The sequence below is a fragment of the Balaenoptera musculus genome, chromosome 18 (assembly GCF_009873245.2).
Source record: "Balaenoptera musculus isolate JJ_BM4_2016_0621 chromosome 18, mBalMus1.pri.v3, whole genome shotgun sequence".
Lineage (NCBI taxonomy): Eukaryota > Metazoa > Chordata > Mammalia > Artiodactyla > Balaenopteridae > Balaenoptera > Balaenoptera musculus.
In genome coordinates, this window is record NC_045802.1 from 14,229,236 (window position 1) to 14,248,886 (window position 19,651).

The 19,651-nt window shown below is 37.6% G+C and overlaps 1 protein-coding gene across 2 annotated transcripts in view; it reads left to right on the plus strand.

Moving 5' to 3' along the window:
* FREM2 (FRAS1 related extracellular matrix 2) overlaps positions 1 to 19,651 on the plus strand; it is a 140,769-nt gene that overhangs the window by 94,783 nt on the left and 26,335 nt on the right. For both annotated transcript variants that reach the window (XM_036831685.1, XM_036831686.1), the window contains exons 7-13: positions 8,453 to 8,602; positions 10,360 to 10,569; positions 11,938 to 12,135; positions 12,915 to 13,079; positions 13,655 to 13,837; positions 17,061 to 17,191; positions 18,912 to 19,070. In XM_036831685.1, coding sequence (XP_036687580.1) covers positions 8,453 to 8,602; positions 10,360 to 10,569; positions 11,938 to 12,135; positions 12,915 to 13,079; positions 13,655 to 13,837; positions 17,061 to 17,191; positions 18,912 to 19,070 — 1,196 coding nt within the window. The remainder of the gene's footprint in view (positions 1 to 8,452; positions 8,603 to 10,359; positions 10,570 to 11,937; positions 12,136 to 12,914; positions 13,080 to 13,654; positions 13,838 to 17,060; positions 17,192 to 18,911; positions 19,071 to 19,651) is intronic.

Sequence of the window (19,651 nt, forward strand, 5' to 3'; positions counted from 1 at the left end):
TAATCCCATCTCTAAGAAATAACCAGTTAGCAGTTTGATATATATTCTTTCTTATTTTTCTGTGCATCAATAATATGTGTATGAACAACATGAATTATTTTATGCATACCATTCTATAACTACCATGTAAAACTTTTTTTCTTTACAGAAATGTACAAAAATAATACAGCATAATGTGTGCTCTATCTAAAATTAACCATTGTTCCATTTTTCATAGTTGCCTCAGGTCCTTTAAAGGAATCAAACACTAGACATAAAACATAAGTTTCCTTCTAGTACCATTCAACTACCATGGTCCTCCAAAGTAGCAATGATCGTAAATTGGATAAATATCTATTTCAACTTGCTTTTTTTTTTTAAATCAGCATCCTGTTTTCAAGATCTGGTTATTTTGATGAATTTAGATGAGTGTTAATTATCCATTCCCCTACTGCCTTACTGACATTGGGTTTTATATGTATACATAAAGTTGCACTAAACGTATTTGTAAATATTCCTGAATATACATGTACGGAACTTTTCTAGGGTGTATACCTAAAGATAGAATTGAAGGGTCATGCTGGACGTGCAAGTTCAATTCTACCAGATATTGACAAATCTCTCCAAAGTGATTGAATCAATTGCCTTCCTACCAGCAGCATCTGAGAATGTCTGTTTCCACATATTGTTGAACTATTTGGGTTTTGCTAACGTTATGAATATTAAATAATATCTCATTTTAAGATTATTTACATATAACAGTGAAAGTTTTCTCTTCTGAGATTTGAATGTTTATATAATTTTTCAATTTTTCCATTTGCTCTTAAAATTTTGGTTGTAGATTTATAAAAGTTTTAATTTATTTTGGATACCAATCTTTTGTTTTGGGGGGCAGGGATACATACATGCATTAGACAAAGGTTATGTTGCGATTTTTTTTAATATTCCTACTAAATTATTTTGCCTCATCTATCATTTTCTGAGCATTGTAAGATTTAAAAAACCCACTATAATCGTAGATTAATCAATATTTTCCTATAATCGTCAATTTTCGCTTTATATATTTCAATACAAATTCAAGAAATGTCAGATAATCTTGGTTGGCGGTTGTTTTGTATTATGTAGAATTCCTCTGTATTAATGAATTTGCTTTAAATTGTATTTGGACTTTTGTTAATGTTGCTACACTGCCTTGCTTTTTTCCTGTTGGCTTAACATAGCCTTCTTACATCCTCATAGTTTTCATATTTTCCTCAAATTTTGTTTACAGCTACTTTTTTATGTCTGTTTGTCTTTTTGTTTTTTAATCCACTCCATCTGTTTTAAATAAGAAAAGTTAAGCAGTTTGCCTTATTCTAGTTATGGCAATATATTTGGGCTTTTTATTTGGGGTTTCTGCATATGGATTTTTCCTTTATTTTTTTCCCTCCTTCACAGCTTCTTGTTATGCCAAGAAAGTTTTCTGTATCCTTTGTGATTTTTATTTTCTACTGGTTTCTGTCCTTTTGGTGGCAACTCATAATTTTAATGAAGATACTTTACTATCTGCCTAACAAAGTTTACTCTCTTGAAAAAGACAAGGACATGGAATAGTTTAGACACCCACTGAAGTCGTCTGTTTATAACTTCCTCTCTGTTGTCTCAAGTTTCAGTTTCAGCATTAAGTTGAAAAGATCAGTTACGATGATTGTTTATGCTTGCAATCAATAGTTGGATTTTCCAGAATATTTTATTGATTGCTCAGCACAGTTTCTTGCATCCAGTGCCTCCATTTGATTTTACTTTTCTTCTGTGTTTTTAGCAATTTCTCAGTGTGCATCTGTAGGTAAGAAAACCTCTTCATCTTTAATGGCTGAAAATATGTTTATTTTGCCCTCACTCTTGAGTTCCCTTTTCCTTTGGTTTCTATGACTCCAGTGTTGATTCACAGCCTTTGTGCAGACTTAAGAGGCCAGCAGAACCATTCGCTTTGGGCTCCACTCACCACTATGATGTCCTGTTGTTCTGTTACGTTCCTAGTTCACAGAGATGCTTATCTTGTTTTGAGCTTAGCTCTCCCTTTCCTTATCAAGCATAATAATGATAAAGGGAAAGGCTTCAAAGCTACCAAAAAGAAATGGCATGCTATCTTTAATTTTTAATCTATCATTGCTGCTGATGAAGCCAAGTACAGGGTGTAAATTCACAAAACTGTCTTTAACCAGACGTCAATGTCTTCACTAGCTTTTCTACCTTAAAAAAAGGAAAGAAAAAAAATCAACTTCATAGCCTGGTGTTTCATTTTCTGAATGAACTGTAATTCAACCAGTCCCCTTCTGAGGGATTTTGGGCTTGTTTTCAATTGTGCCTTAGTACAAATGCAGTACAACATACTTGTGTATGTATCTTTGTACACTTATGTTAGCATTTCTATATGATAAACCTCCATACATTGAATTCAGGGTAAAAATTATGTTCATTAAAATCTTGTGACAACCTTTTGTATTATGGTTGCCTTAGTTAAGGTTAGTTAGCTTAGTTAAGGGCACACACTTTATCTAGGTATGGATCCTAATCCACCATTTCCCTGATGTGTGACTTTGGGCAAATCTCTTAATCTCCCTAATCCTTAGTTTCCTTATCTGTGGAAAGAGGACTAATACAGTACGCACCTCATAGAGTGGCTGTAAGGATGAAGTAAGATACTGAAATCAAAACTATTAGTGTGGCATCTAACCATTACTTATTATTTGCTAACGACACTGACACGAGCTAAAGGAACCTGAAGCTTGCTGAGACCTGTAGAGGTTTCCAAAAACACTGGTGAGGTACACGGGTGGGGCTGGGAGTATATGGTAGATCTCTGTACCTTCAGCTCAGTTTTGCTCTGAAAACAATTCTGAACTGAAAACTACTCTAAAAAATATAGTCAACTTAAAAAAAGAAAGAAAGGAAGGAAGAAAGAAAGAAAGGAAGGAAGGAAGAAAGGAAGGAAGAAAGGAAGGAAGGAAGGAAGAAAAAGAAAGAAAAAGAGAAAACACTAGTGCCTGGGGGAACCCATTGGAAATTATGATTCGATAAATTGGAGGTGAGAACAAGCATCTGTATCTTTAAATCTTCTTGGATGATTCTAATGCACATCCAGCTTGGAAATGCCTGGAGGCAAAGTATTTAAAAAGTGAAAGTAAAAAAAACCCCTTCCCTTGGAGTTCATTGTGGTGGGCTTCCCTTGCTCCTGTGGACCTGCTCCAGATTCAAAGGGCAGCCCTCCACAGTCATTTCACTGCAAAGACAAGCACTTCACCCTCCTGAGGCTTTGTAACTCCCACTGCCTGATGCTAAGGATGGTTGTCTTCTAACTCACCCACCACAAAGACATATTTACTCATTTGCTCCAGCAAATCAGTGATCCTATTTTACACGATGTTCATTCCCTCCACAAACGTTAATTGAGCACCTACGGCCGGACATTGATTACACTAAGTGTTAGGAAAACATCAGTGAGTAAAGGAGGCTTAATTCCTCCCCTTGGAGAGCTCAGAGACAGGAGGGATACAAGCCTGAGGTGACTGTGGAGGGGGGTGGGGGTGAAGAGGGAAGACAGGGTGCTCCCCAGCACAAGTGACTTCTAAACTGAAACCCAAATTCCCTGGCGTCCAGTGGTTTAGGCCTCTGCACTTCCATTGCAGGGGGTCTCGGTTCGATCCCTGGTCAGGGAACTAAGATCCCACAAGCCACGTGGTGCGTCCAAAAAATAAAAATAAAAATAATCTGAGACCTGAAACGAGCCGGAGTTATCCTGTGAGGAGGAGGGAAGAGTGTTCACAGCAATGGCAGTGGTATAGCAAAGACTGGGAGGGCCACATTTAAGACATTCAAGACACTGGATTTTGGGGTAGAAAGGAGGCCAAAATGAGTTTAAAAGGCAAACTGAGACCAAATGTTTAGTGTTTTACAAACCAGTGCTTTTAACCCATGTTAGAAAGACTGTTAGCAACCCTAAGAGCATTGAAACATTGACAGGCTTTCAGCAAAGGGATTGCCATGATGAGATTTGCTTTGGGGGATGGCCTCCGGTTAAGAGCCTAGCTAAGTTGCTGTTGGGAGAGTTCAGTGGCAGGTGATGCTGGCTGCACCTAAGGCAGTGGCAGTGACAGAGAGAGAAACCAGGGGGTGGGCAGTGGTGGTGACTCAACTGCCTCTGTTTGAGAGTTTACCCTTAGGTGCCCACAGCACGCGGCTGTGTAGGCAGCCAGTTACCAAGGTCCAAAACTCAGAAGAGAGATCTGAATTGGAAATAATTTAGGGAGGTTCCTTTGTATTATTTTCAGCCGAAAGACGGTGTAGAAGTTCTTTTTTTTTTTTTTTTTATTCAATTCTAAGCAAACATCTTAGAGCTACAAAGCCTACTTGACCAACGTTCCAGGTACACGTGAGTAAATAAGATTTGGCTCCAGATAGCAATTACTACTGGCACCTCTTCCTTTCATCTCATGAGACACAAAGTAATGGTAAACATCAATCTAGACACCACAGACTCAGCAAAGGAAAAAAGTTCACTTTTTCCCTGTGGGGAAAAACTTAAATTATTTTCCCTTTGTCTTCATTGCAGGTGTGTGTGTTGTACCGCTTGCCAAGCCTCCTCATCAACTATGTTTGTAAGAAATAGACATGATCCTGTCTGTGTTGTTTGTATTGAAAGTATTCCCAACCTTGAAAAGCATATTAATGTTTAATGAACTAAAACAGACTCTTCTGTAGGCAATGCCTTGATCTGTGCCCTTTCTTTAAAAGCGTTAACACCACAAAGGATACAGAGAGTAAAGTTTGGCTTCCCTTAAGAATTTCACACTATTTCACACGGCCAATTTAAAAACCTCCCTTGTGCTTTCCTCACACTATTTGTATATAACTTATCTTTTCTCCGCAGGGGGAGTAAACGTGCATTCTGCCGTGTCACCTGTGGTTGGTGGAGTGGTGACGAATGACTGTTTTATGGTATTCTGTGGGTGTGGGCTACATGACTTTATTTGATATTTTCTCATTCCAGGTAGTAAGATCAGCCACTGACTGTTTTCTCTATTAAGATTGTGAACTTACAAGGCACGGTGTGTGTTTAAGATCTGATTACACAATTAAGTAGTTTTTTTTTCTTTCTGATCTGCTTGAAGTTGTAACGTGGATATTTACAAAACTAATAGACAAAGGTCTACAGTTTACTTAACTTTTAAGAGAAACCAAGCTCCTAGATAAAAACAAACAGATAAGCAGCTTACCAAAGAGAGGTGAATTAAAATCTTATTCATAAATAATAATAATTTGCAAGAACAAGCAATTCTTCTGAATTTCGCACAGGTATCCTTTAACTGTTGACGGTTTCATCCATTTATCTTTCTCTTCCTTTCACTAGTTTATTACCTACACATTAAAATGGTCAAGGAAACTCTTGCCAATTATCTTGAGTGATTATCTATAACTCAGCTCACTGCTTGAAGGATTTTTAAGTCGTTCACATTACATAAGATTCTGTACAAATGGTAATAATTATAAATAATATTTAAGTTTTAGAGACTTATGACAAGGTATTGAGAAATTGAAATAACAATAATGATTATTCTTTTCAGTTCTCATTCAACCACACTGAAAAGATACAGAGGTGCTAATGCCACACCATTTCTTTTTATTCATGATGTAAGAAACTAGGCAGTTAACGAGAATTAATAAAAACTATTAAGATGTGTTTTAATTTCAGCAGAGTCATTTTATACTTTAATTGCAATGACTGTAATTAATAGACTAATTTTCCAGTGATCATGAATAGAGCACAGAGAGGGAGAGAAAGTACATAAATAAATCTACAGATAGGCAAAAAATCAATCTTAAGGAGAGAAATATCTTTCCTAATGCGTTCTATTAGCTGCAGTGGTAAAATTGAGCGGTTTAGCATTAAAACCCTTTTTCCATTCCCCCTCTTTCTTTCTGCTGTAGGTAACAACACACTATACAATGGCGATATGATATATTGTTTGCATCATTCACATAAATCTTATTATTTATTGCATTGTTACATGTGCTGTGATCTCCCACCTCTGTCTCTCTCTCCTTTCCTCTCTCTCGTTCTCTCTCTCTCTCTCACACACACACACACGCATAAATCACATATGTCAGACACATAATGTTCTACACGTGGTAACTACTATCATTACTCTTCACTCTTAATGACAACTTGGATAAAAATTTTCAGAGTACTATTGAATACATAGAACTCTTTTTTTTCTTATATGAACTGCACATTAAGCTATAACATCAAAACACTTGATCTACAGTTGACGGAGTGACTCTGAACACACACATGCAGCACAAAATTTGTGGTCTCTGTGTAGCCCATTTGGTGATTAATGGTCGTATTCACTCACATGATTTTAGTCTGTTCCACCTCTAGTATGTATCTGGGAAGAGTAGAGAGACAAGAATATGGGAGGTGTCATTATTAAATAGGGGGTCTCCCTTACTGCATTTCACAGATATCTTCCATAACTCAAATCTAATCTGTACAATGATGTGATTTGCCAGGAATGTGAAGAGACTTAGATCACGCGCTGGATGCAGATGACCAGGCCTCTGCAATAATTACAAAAGCCTTTTAAAAGACACACAGATGTGCTTGGTGTGTCCGTCTGGTCAAAATAAGCATTTTCAGGGTTTTGTCTTCACCTTTGCCCCCTACTCAGCGTGAGAAATGTAAGGAATTTATTGGCTTGTATTTGAGGTCCACCTTGGCTGAGGTTAATAAGATAATACCTTCATCTGTACACATCCACTGACATGCCCTAGCACTGTCCAGGCTGAAGGGATGAGAAGGAGGTGAAAGTATGCTGTAGGCAGATTTATCACCCCGTGAACCAAAATACGCAGGCAAAATTTCCAAGGTCGGTTTTGTATTATTCAAGAGTTCAGGGAGCTCTGTGCTTTTTATCATGCTCGCCATATGAAGAAACAAAGAAAACACAATTTTCCAGTTTCAATAAAGATAATTTATTTGGGGGAAGGAAAATAAAGAATCCTTACTCAACTTGAGCAGTGCACAAAATGGGTTTCCTGTGGTTGTAGGGTTTTGTTTCATTTTTATGTTTGGTAATTCAGTTAAATGCTCTGAAATGTGATAGTCATCTCTTGAATGACCTTGTGTTTTAGGGAACATTGATGTGAGTTGCATGACCTTTTAGACTTAGATCTTTGGAGTCTTGTAAAACCACACTCAGATGACTAAAATGTCTCAAGTCAAAGGACTATTTGCCTTATCACATGAATATACTCAATTAATTTATCTTTGTTGATAAGCTCACAATAGGTAAAGTATACACTCCATTTACTATTTCTGCAATTTTCCACAAGCCTATAAATATTTCAAAATAAGTTTTGGGGATTTTTTTTTAAGTAAGCTCACAAATCATCTCCCAGCTTTCTTCATTAGTCAGCTAACTGCTATCCCTCAGACTCTGGCAACTGTCTCACAAGGTAAACTGCTGGTCACGGGTGGAATCAGACAGGGAATGATGGTTAGATCAATTCATCGCCAATACTGGAGAAAAATACAAAGTCTCCAAAGTATGTGTCCTGTTTTAATGGCCTAAGTCACATGATTTTCATACACGTTTAAAACAAATGTAAGCCCCTTGGTATGAGATTATTTCTCTAGTGGAACCTCAGTTAGTATAGAGAACGCCCAAAACCCTATAGGTAACCTACTATCATGTCCTAAAGTCTTCAGGACTCGTAATCATATATATTCTAGTTATGCCAATCGCATGTAGTCTAGTTATGCCAATAGGGGCTAACTCTCTAGGGGTTATAAGAGGCCCAAAGACAGTGGACTGATGAACTAGAAGATGTCGTTTATGCAAATAGTGTCCAGAGTGATGACCCGGTAGGAGACAGTAAAATGAGCCGTCGGGCCAAATTCATAAAATTCCAGCTTTATGTGTTTTGTTTCATTTTGCTGCTATTTTACCAGCTAAACTTTTAAGAAGTACATTTAGAAGTCATTTATAACCCCACATACAGGGGACAAAGTAACTCATACGCCTCAAGATAAGGATGCTCCATTAGAGAGAATTCCCTGGTGGTCCACTCGGTGCTTCCACTGCCGTGGCATGGGTTCAATCCTTGGTTGGGGAACTGAGATACCACAAGCCACACAGCCCTGCCAAAACAAAACACAGCAAAACACAAAAACAACAACAACAAAAATAAGCAATAAAAATAAAGTTCCATTAGACACTTTACCATATCTATTTTTGCTTTTCAACAGAGGCATTTTGATCTGAAAACTGTGTAAGTCTAGAGATTAAAGAGATGTTATCTTGCTAAAAGGAAAAAAAAATGATATAAGGAAGTCGATAAGATGAAGCGAACTGTTCTTTGGAATTTCATCATACAGTTTGATGTGGAAAAGTAAACGTAACAGAAATGGTTTCTGTTTCCTTCTTAACAGAACCCATCCTCTACTTTGGTGACGTCGAGTACCCTGTGGACGAGAGCATAGGCTCCGTGGACGTGCGGGTGTGGAGAACCGGCACTGACCTGTCCCAGGCTTCTAGCGTCACCGTGAGATCTCAGAAAACAGATTCTCCCTCTGCCGACGGTGAGCAGTTTCCTACAGCAACTCTTCTGAGGACTCTACAATTTTCGACTTACCATGATGAAATACCTTAAAGCCCAAATACTTCACTTCTGTTTAAGCAGTCTGGTTGAATGTAATTTTTTCTGAAATTATTACTGTATAGTCAGTAAATCTAGGCTCTATTTACTATTGTGAGAAAATACATCTAAAGGGCCACAAATCAAAAGCTGAGTTATAAACATATAAGTCAAAGACTCTACATTTGAATGCCTTTATTTGCATGAATTGGTTCTCTGTACTTGGGAAATCTACCATCGTTGAATATTATGACATCATATGCACAACTAGAATAATTGTGAAGGCCACCCTCAGAGAAATCTAGTGGCATTTAAGTATCATGCAGGTATGTATCTCCAGCTTGGCTCCTTCCTCATTTTAAACAAATGTCCCTATAAATACTTGGGACCCAAAGACTTTTTCTACACTTCATTATGTAGTCTGTCCTAGCCGACACATGCTTGCCTTTTATTCTGGAATCTACATCTGCAAAAAGTTTATCATAAAGCTAGGACAAGCAAAAGATAAGAAATTTCCTTTTTTGTCCCATCTAAATGACCAACAATACAAACTATCTCTTACACATGCCCACACACATGTACATCATACACACATCACACATTCATCACATATATCATTCATCCCATTTTATGTCACCCTTACGTTTTCACTGTTTAAATGTCATAGAACCAGCATAGTGTTTTGCATGTAGTCGGTGTCCAACAAACATCTGTTTAGCCAAATTAGTCATTTCTTTAGAGAAAATTCAAATCAAAGAAAGAGGTGAGAATAAAGGTGAAGAAGAAGAGGAAAAGAAAAACACGGAAAGAACCACAGTGAGATTCAGATACGGAAAGAACCACAGTGAGATTCAGATGCAGAGACTTTTAAAAATGAATTAAAGACACATACTCAAATATAGTTGCGTATTCAGAGGTAAACAGATACAAAATGAGAGTCAGAAGAGCAGAAGGTGTGAAAACAAGGAAGAAATAACACTGAACGCTCTCCCCTGTTCCCAGGCTTTATGGATGTAGTGCCTAAAGATTAAGAGAAAGTTTTGTTTTTTTAACTACTTTAGAACATAAATGGAGATGTCAACACTAGTATGCGCCCCACAGTCTGACAAATAATAAGCCAAAACCCAAATATGTCTTTGAGAATAATAAGCCAAAAACCAAATACGTCTCTGGGGCAGGCGTGGGTGAAGCATGTCAGGCAAAAGCTTGTGTCTGAAATGTGTTGTTTTAACCAGCAGGCAGTCGCACACCTAAAGTTCTGTAGTAGCTTCTGAAAATAGATTTGGATATTTAGCTAATGATAACAAAATTTCAATATTTATATTTCATATATAATTTATGATAATCAAATACTTGATTGATATGAGGGTTATTTTTAGACCTGATTTTTATTAGTTCTGTTTGAGAATTCCAAAATAGATTTAAAAAAACTATAAGACAGAAAGCTAAACTAACTAAAGGTAAAATAACTTGTTAGACATAGATAAGACAAAGTTCAGAACCTGATCTTTGATCTACCATCTCAATAACCAAAAGGTTAGATACTAATCTTTTGCATTTCATTAAATGTATTTTCCGTAACGGTATGCTAGTCTATATATTTATAAAAGGATTATAAATATATCTACATAGTTTGCGTCTCATAATTTTGTTTAAATTTAGTTAGTCCCCAACTGAAAAATTCTTCTGTTACTGTCACAGCTGGAACAGACTATGTGGGAATCAGTCGTAATTTAGATTTTGCACCTGGAGTCAACATGCAGACTGTTCGTGTTATCATTCTGGATGATCTTGGACAACCGGTGCTGGAGGGAATTGAGAAATTTGAACTTGTGCTTCGAATGCCTGTGAATGCTGCCCTTGGTGATCCCAGCAAAGCCACGGTGGCCATAAACGATTCTGTCTCAGATTGTGAGTGTTTATTAATTTATGATGATAAGTAAAACGATAAGCTAGAGTTTATATAAATGTTAAGTAAAATGATGAACTAGGGTTTATACACCTGTGTTAGTTTGCTAGGGCTGCCATAACAAAGTACTACAGACTCAGGAATTTCTTGTCTGACAGTTCTGGAGGCTAGGAGTCCAAGATCAAGGTATCAGCAGGATTACTTCCTTCTATGGGATGCAAGAGAAGAATCTGTTCCAGCCCTCTCTCTTGTCTTGTAGACGGCCATCTTTTCCCTATGTGTCTTTACATCAGCTTCTATGTGTGTCTCTGTGTCCAAATTTCCCTTTTATATGAGGACACCAGTCATATTGAATTACAGCCCACCTTCATGACCTCATTTTTACTTGATTATTTCTGTAAAGACCCTATCTCCACATAAGGTCACATTCCGAGGTACTGGGTGTTAGGATTTCAACCTGTGAATTGGGGGACACAGTTCAACCCATAATAATACCTTAGCCGACCAAGTCTTACTTTCTCATCCTGATTATTTTGATAGAATTAAACAGTCTCAGAAGAAAACTTTCAGTCTTCCTCGCAAGTTTAAAAAAATGAGATTGTTATCAATATCTTGATTGTGTGTCAAGAACTCCCTCCCACAGATGGGTGGAACCACATGGGGTTGCACAAACCCTTGAGTATTAATAATCTTTTTCCATTTCTCAACACAAGACACTTTCTGTTATCTCCTTACTCCCAGACACTCCTGAAATTCCCCTAATGATGTGCCAAAAACACTGTTCTGAAGCAATAAGCTTCTGGACACATGGCAGGGCTCTCTGACACGTCATCACAAGGAAATTCTGAATAATCTTCTACCATGATGATCCTGACATTGCTTGGAGGAGTCTAACCTATTGTCAATGAAACCTATAGTTAATTGACCTAGTATAGGTGTCATAGCCATAGGTGTTATAGCCATTGTCAACTTTTCCAACACGGTCCAGGTAAACTATGCATGTGATTATGTGCACAATATTTAATATTATTCATATCAAGAAATTCTGAAAAGCTCATGATAAAGCAACATATATAGATACAGACATCTTAAAATCTCTGGTTTTATCTACTTTTTCACATTTCATTGCATCTTCCTACTCCACAAAATAGGCAGAGCAAAATTACAAGGATAAGGAAATCAAAATACTGAGTTAAGTGATTTGCTCAAGGCCAAAACACTGACAAGTGACTGAGTGGAGAGTTGGATCCAGTTCTTCTCATTTCTGTTCAATTATTCTTCCCACGAAACCATGTTTTCTGAAATGCCGTTTTCCTTACATTTCTGTTCACTTTGATCCATATGTTTATTTTCTTGTATTTTTTTTGCAGTGCCTAAGATGCAATTCAAAGAACGAGTATATACTGGCAATGAAAATGACGGGCAGATCGTTGCCACGATCCACAGGAGTGGAGATATCCAGTACAGGTCTTCGGTGAGATGCTACACGCGACAGGGGTCTGCACAAGTGATGATGGACTTTGAAGAACGCCCAAACACTGATATCTCCACCATCACCTTCCTCCCTGGTAAGTTTCGGCTTGAAATTTCTATTTGGAATTTGCGGAAGCCAAGTTTTGGGTGTGAGATATCTATCAAGGAAATACAAATTCTTGATTTCAACAAGCTTATGACGTGGTTTAATGTGCACTAAATGATAACAAAGTGAGGTAGATTTTAACAGGGTGAATGAATGTTCTTTTGGTTTCCGTATCAACTTATTGATTAGTTTCTAGTGATGTGCTATATTGTTTATTCAAACTTTATTCAGCAGATAATGGCATATCAAATGTGTAGATTTCACAGTACTGGGAAAGACTTAATGTTCAAATGACAGAAATGAAAGGAAATAGATGTCACATTTTTAATATGTATCCAATGTCATAAAATATTTGATCACTTTGATCCAATAATTGTACAAGATACATGTACTGTGGTCAAATTAACAATGACCAACCAGTACAAAGTTGCTAAATTTGCCTCCTGATCATAATGTTAGAAATTTGTAAATAAAATTGGCATTTCCTCTTTTCCCCTTGTTTTCAGACATAAGTGACAGAACTTAAGACAGGCATTAAAGAACTCCCTGTACAAACAGGGCCTGTCATTGCATATGTTCAAACCTCGTCATTCATTCAACAAATATTAATCAAAGGCTTATTACATGCCAGCCACTGTTCTTTGCACTGTTGATACAGCAGGGAAAAAAGCAACATCCCTGCCCTCATGGGGCTTACCTTCTGGTTGCAGATGCTTCCCTTATGGCCTACGGGATGTGACTGTCCTGCTGTCATTATTATTGTTCCAGGTGAGACTGAAAAGCCTTGTATCCTTGAGCTGATGGATGACGTACTATACGAAGAGGTAGAGGAGCTCCGTCTGGTTCTTGGCACTCCACAAAGCAACTCCCCTTTTGGAGCTGTGGTTGGTGAACAGAATGAAGCTCTGATAAGGATCAGAGATGAAGCTGATAGTAAGACGCCGTTTTCCTGTGTTCAGCTGTAAATTAGGAACTGAAATCCATCTGTATTAAAGTTTTAGGTGGCTCAGAAAATAACCCCCTCTTTCTGACCTGGCTTTTAAAGTAATTGAGAAATAGGAAAAAGACTAAGATAAGTGGAGAACAAAATAAACCATTTAAACCGAAAGTTATGTTGAAGAACATGGTTTATAGCTAAATGCTAAATCCCAAGCATTCGTACCTCCCTGCTCCTCCTCACGTACCCTTGGGTGCAGGTTGTCCTGGGTCAACAATTTCCTCCTTCCCTTCCCACTGTCAGTGACCCACTCCTGTAAAACTTTTGGCGCATAGAGACAGCCCAGAGCACGTGATTTCGGGGGGGTGGTTAATTCCTAAGGAAGGAGCTGGGCCATGCATGCTCAGTTTCTCATGACACACCAGTGATACTGAGCGAGGGCACAGAGGGAAGGCAAGAGAATAATATATTTAAGCTCCTCCCACATGGGAAACAAAGAAAAAACATTAGAAATGGAGAAAAAAAGCATTCCCTTTGCAATTTAATTTGTCCGTGTCTCCCACTGTTATAGAGACAATTATTAAATTTGGAGAGACCAAATTTAGCGTCAGTGAACCCAAAGAACCAGGACAGTCGGTGGTTATAAAAATTCCAGTGATTCGCCAAGGAGACACTTCAAAGGTTTCCGTTGTGAGGGTTCACACCAAGGACGGCTCAGCCACCTCTGGAGAGGACTATCACCCTGTGTCGGAAGGTATGGGGGCTCCCAGGGCCTGTGTCCAGAAGGGTTGGGCTCACACTATGTTAGTGCTGGTGCCCTTGGGAAAAAAGAAGAGAAATATCCATCCAACTGAAATACAAATACAGGTACTCCTTTAAATTAATCTCCTTCAGGAAAACAAAGTCAATGGAATTTATTTCCAGGATTTCCCTTTTTGACTGCTGGGTACATGTGTTAGGGAAATTTTGAGTCAGTGTGCTAGATGATCTTCTGTTTTGAGTCTACAGTCCTTTAATTTTCAGTGGGTTTTACCTGCATTATGGCAATCCGATATTAAATAATAATTTTCCTGAATATTCTACTGCATTGAAAATGTGCGTGATAGCCAAGAAGATAGTCATAGAACAACAGCAATCCAAAACTTCAAGCTAGAAAATTTAGCGTTAATGGAGGACAGTAAAAGGGGGACAGATTACCAACCACAGGGACCATGAATTCTCTGGGCCTTAGGAACTCATAACGAATACATTTCATCCATCCCTCTCCTTCTTCAAACTTTCGGATCATTTCGCCCATTACTTTTATGAGTATAAAACAAGTCAGTTCTTCTCTCTCTCTGTGGATTGTTTACCAGCAAAATAGAGACTGCCAACAGTTTTTGGTGATCATAGACTACAGGCATTATCTTGATCTGCTCATTTGAGAACAAAGTTTAGAAAGTGACAGAATCAGTAATAGAATTAATGAAACAGTTGGAAAAACTAGCATCTTCTACAAAGGACCATTTATTTTCTTTGCACATATGGTAAAAGTTTGATGAACTACTATAGAGCTTCAAAGTTATCCTCATATTATTTTCTATGTAAAGAATGATAATATATTGGAAATATATGCATAAAACCCAAAATGAGAGGAAAAAACTGATCAGCTGCTAAATTATAAAATCTAAAATGAGCATGTTTTACATGAAGGAAACACCTTCTAAATGTGGATGACATGACCTTTAACAGAAGATGCTTTTCTTATAAAGAAAACAATTCTTTTTGCTAAGACGGAAACAAAATTATATGTATATAGTAAATTGACAAATGAAATCAGAGAAAACTCAAATAACAGTAAATCAACCTGTGTCTCTTTTATCCTATAAATGTCAACATGTGTTTATAAATATTTATAATAAAAATTTAATAATCTTGCCTGAAATATATTTTAATTTCTCCTTTTATGGTCCAAATTGAGGTAGTCATTTACAATAAACAAAAAATTAAATATAGAATAAGCGTTGAAATATTTTTGTGTTAAAAATGTCTAGGGGCTTCCCTGGTGGTGCAGGGGTTAAGAATCCGCCTGCCAATGCAGGGGACACGGGTTCGAACCCTGGTCCGGGAAGATCCCACATGCTGCCGAGCAACTAAGCCCGTGCGCCACAACTACTGAGCCTGCGCTCTAGAGCCTGCGAGCCACAACTACTGAGCCCGTGTGCCACAAGTACTGAAGCCCACGTGCCTAGAACCCATGCTCCGCAACAAGAGAAGCCACCGCAGTGAGAAGCCCGTGCAGGGCAACAAAGAGTAGCCCCCGCTCGCCACAACTAGAGAAAACCTGCACGTAGCAACAAAGACCCAACGCAGCCAAAAAATAAATAAGTTTATTTTTTTTTAAAAAATGTCTTAAGTGGCTGAGGAAACAACTATCACCTAGCATGTATACTGTAAGAAAACAATTAATTTAAGCATTTAAAATAAATACTTAAGTTTTCAACTTCTTAGAAACTAGGTTTATATAATTCAGAGGGTTACAAAACTCAAATGTTTACAAGGCCAAGACAAGCAATGAAAATGAGGGAAGCAAGGAAAGTGTGAGGGAAAGATGGAGTGATGGAAATGTTCTTCAACCAGAAAGTCCATTCCCTGCTGAGAAAGACCTGTACTGTCATATCCAGATGACTGTTGCCAGGCAGAAAAGTGTAAAAGATCTAAAAAAATCTGTATTTTTCTATGAAATCCCCAGATGTTGAAGGGTTAGAAAATAAATTTTCATTGCAGCTTCACACAGGTCAAATCAAACAAATTGGTGACCCAGAAGTGATCAGCTATTTTCATCCTCTGGAACGAGGACCGTAAGCCCTGCTGGGGTATGAGAAATCTAAAGCTAATGGTATCAAAGAACTGGCTAAGGCCAGTGCGGAAAATGGCTGTACCCAGAAACAGAACTAATTTTAAAGATGAGTCTGGCTTACTAACACAATTTTAAAGAAAAAGATCCTTTTCATAATTGACGGAAGTAGGAAAAGAAAAATGCGTTGGAGACACATTTTCTTCTGCCACATTTGAAAGGATTTCTTAATTTAGAATTATAATGATTGAATACCGCCGTTACATGAGAAAGCAGCATCTGTTATCGTCTCTGATTGGAATGATTATGCATTATAGGCTTTATTTTCTCCTCTGAACCAGTTTTTCAAAAGGCATTGTAAAACCAACAAAATTGTTTATCCAAGTTTGGTCAGCTGCTTATTCTTGAGTTCAGTAAAATCAATTAATTTTTTAACATTTTAAGAATCTCAGAATGAATGGTTAAAAAAGGATTACCATTATTGGGTTTAATTTTCATGACAATGAAGGAATTATTTTTAGTTAGGAGCGACGGGGTGAGAGAAAAAACACCATTAACATTTTTCTTAATCTTGGAAATTCAGCAATTTTTTTTAACATCAACAACCAAAAGAAGTCTTTTTAAAATATAATTTGACATGATATTAAAAATTTCAACAATTTTATGTCCAGCTTTTCTAGATATATACATAATGAAAATACTATTCACACTCAATAATGCCTGTGATCGTATATTTGACTTATGTCCTATTGGTTTAGAAATTCTGGGAAATGAGAGGTGAGTTTGTCTGATTGTGCCGATGTCAGAATTGTTGATTGTCTATTCCATAACGCTGCATTTTTTCAAACTGTGGGTCCAAAAATCAGTTTAGTAGCTTATGATTAGAATTTTCTTCTGGATAAAATGGAATAGAATAGAAAATACTAGAGTGCAATGCATATCGTATGAATAGGTGATGTTTGTAAAACTTTTTATTCCATTTTATCCACACTCACATGTGCACACAAACATATATACACGTAAGTATACTGGGCCACAATATAAAATATATTTCTCACTGTGGGTCACTGTCAAAGAAGCTTAAGAAAAACTTTGCATATTCCTATGTAAAAGATTTAAACCTGTGATTTTGCATTTGTAGAAATTGAGTTTAAGGAGGGAGAAATCCAGCACATTGTTGAAATTGAAGTAATATTCGATGGGGTAAGAGAGATGAGAGAGGCCTTCACTGTCCACCTAAAACCCGATGAAAATATGATAGCAGAGACGCAGGTAAGTAATTTATGGATATAAATTTGTGGCCAGCATTTTATCATGGAAAATGCATGTAAGCATCACATAGTGTACAGTTAAGTAATCAACTTTATACAACCCTTGTATAAAGACAATGCACATAATCTCTTTTCACCTCCTAAATAAATTTTGTTTTCATTTGAAAACAAGAATCAAGAAAGTCCTAAATTCCCTGGCGGTCCAATGGTCAGGACTCCATGCTTTCACTGCCGAGGGCACGGGTTCAATCCCTGGTCAGGGAACTAAGATCCTGCAAGTCCCGCGGTGCAGCCAAAATAAAAAATTCCTGTCTCTTTCTTGAAAAATCATGTTTGTAGAAACTCAAGGACTGGAGCCTCTGAGTCCCACACCAGCCCAGTTACCCTTCCTATTTTAGTCAATAACGACTGAATCTGGGATTAACCTCCAGAGAAAAAGCATAGTCTCAGCACAAAGATGAGGCTATTAATTTAGTGCCACAACTCATTAAAACACACATTTCAACCCACAAAACAGTTTGCCAACCCTCAAAATTCCCACCTGCTCATCGTAACTTTATTAAATTGATGTCCAGAGCCTCAGTGACCCAAATGTTACTGTCCTAACACTTCTTTCCTGTGTTTATTTAATTTATATTGTCTCATCAACCAGATATTCTTCAAGCTAAACGTAATTTCCATAGAATTTTGACCTTTAAGCCTAATTTTTAAAGCTAAATGATTTAACGAACAGACCAATGTTTACAATATCTGTGCTTACATTTACTCTATTTCTTTTATTATTTGTTTCACTATTAGCATGAGATCAAATTGGGGAGACTTTTTTTTCCCTTAAGTACAGGTATTTTTAGTATTTTATAATTTTTACTACTTGAGGATATTTACAGTGCCTTGGGGTTTTTTTTTAAGTCATATTTAAAATTCAAGAAGTAGGGGCAGAAAATCTTTTTCAAATATATTTTTGTAAGTCTTGATCACATAAGAAGTGAGTCTTTAGTTTTTATGGAGCATCATATTAAACTCTTGAGTAAGAGGAACAGAGATTCGCTCAAATCACTTCAAGTGATCAAAGCCCCTTTTAAGAAGACACGCGTAAATATAGGCTTGGAAACTGCGATGTACCGTTGGATGTTGGAAGATGATTCGGGAGCAAAAGGCAAATGTATCAGCGGAGTTTCCTTGTCATTCTGCCCCCAGTAGATGTTCACAGGTTCCTCTTCTGTCTGTGACTCAGCTTCTCCCTCTGCCTGTGCTTCTGTTCTCTGCTCCTCTGAAGCTGCACTTTTCACCTGACATCCACTTCAGCAGGGCCCATGCTGTCACATGACCTCTAGGATCTGCCTTCTCCCTGGTCTCTTTCAGCTTTCCTCCCACTATTAACTAATTGACTTTGTCATGGATCTTCCACTTTACCACCCCGAGACAGACTTAACTACTATCATCACAATTTGGAGAAAAAAATTCAAGCCCAAATACTTTGTGGGCCACTGGCCAACCCAGGACTCAGGTACCCTCCCCTGCACCATAAGATATGGCCCAGGTGCCAGGGTCATGAGGAACAAAGCACATAGAGCCTGTCACACTGCAGAGGCTCTGGGTGTGACAATTTTTACTATAATGAAGCCATGGACTTGCCAAGCATTGTGAGTATTGTTCTGCACAATAGAAGCACCAGGAGTCTAATATTTCAATAATCATGGAGAGTTATCTTTTCCTTCTAGGCCACCAAAGCCATTGTGTACATAGAAGAATTGAACAGCATGGCAGATGTCACTTTTCCTTCTGTCCCTCAAATTGTGTCCTTGCTGATGTATGATGACACTTCCAGAGCCAAAGAGAGTGCTGGACCTGTGTCTGGTTATCCTGTTGTCTGTATCACGGTGAGTAGGAAGTTGAGGAAAATTGTAAAATAGTTAAAATAATTATGAACATTAACCAATATAGTATGGGCTTTGTCATGATGAGATAAAAGTGGGGAAAAACTGCAGGATTTAATCTTTGAACTTTGGAAAGGAAACTGTTGATCAAGTAAAGGTCCTATTTTTCTTCCTTCATCCAACAAAGGTTTACTAACTGATGTACACATAGTGTGTTATCTCATATTATCTCAGGGTTTGTCACTGAGAGAAAAATAAATAAGATATGAACTCTACACTCAAGGAATTTAAACATAAGGGAGAGAAAAATATATAAGAATCAGTCACTCTACTATAAGGCATGATGTGATCATTATACAAACTAGGAGATAGAACAGCAGCTCCACCTGTGAGGGAAGGTTTGGGATCGTCCGATGAAAATGTCAATAGTTTAAGAGTCACATAAGGAAACGTCATTCCTGGATGAAGTGGTTGCCTTGCAAATGGCGTATTATAGTTACTTTTTCAATTGCCTTCTCTTAGCTATAAATTATAAGCTCCTTGTGAGCAAAAACTGGGACGCATTTATTCTTACTTTGCAATAC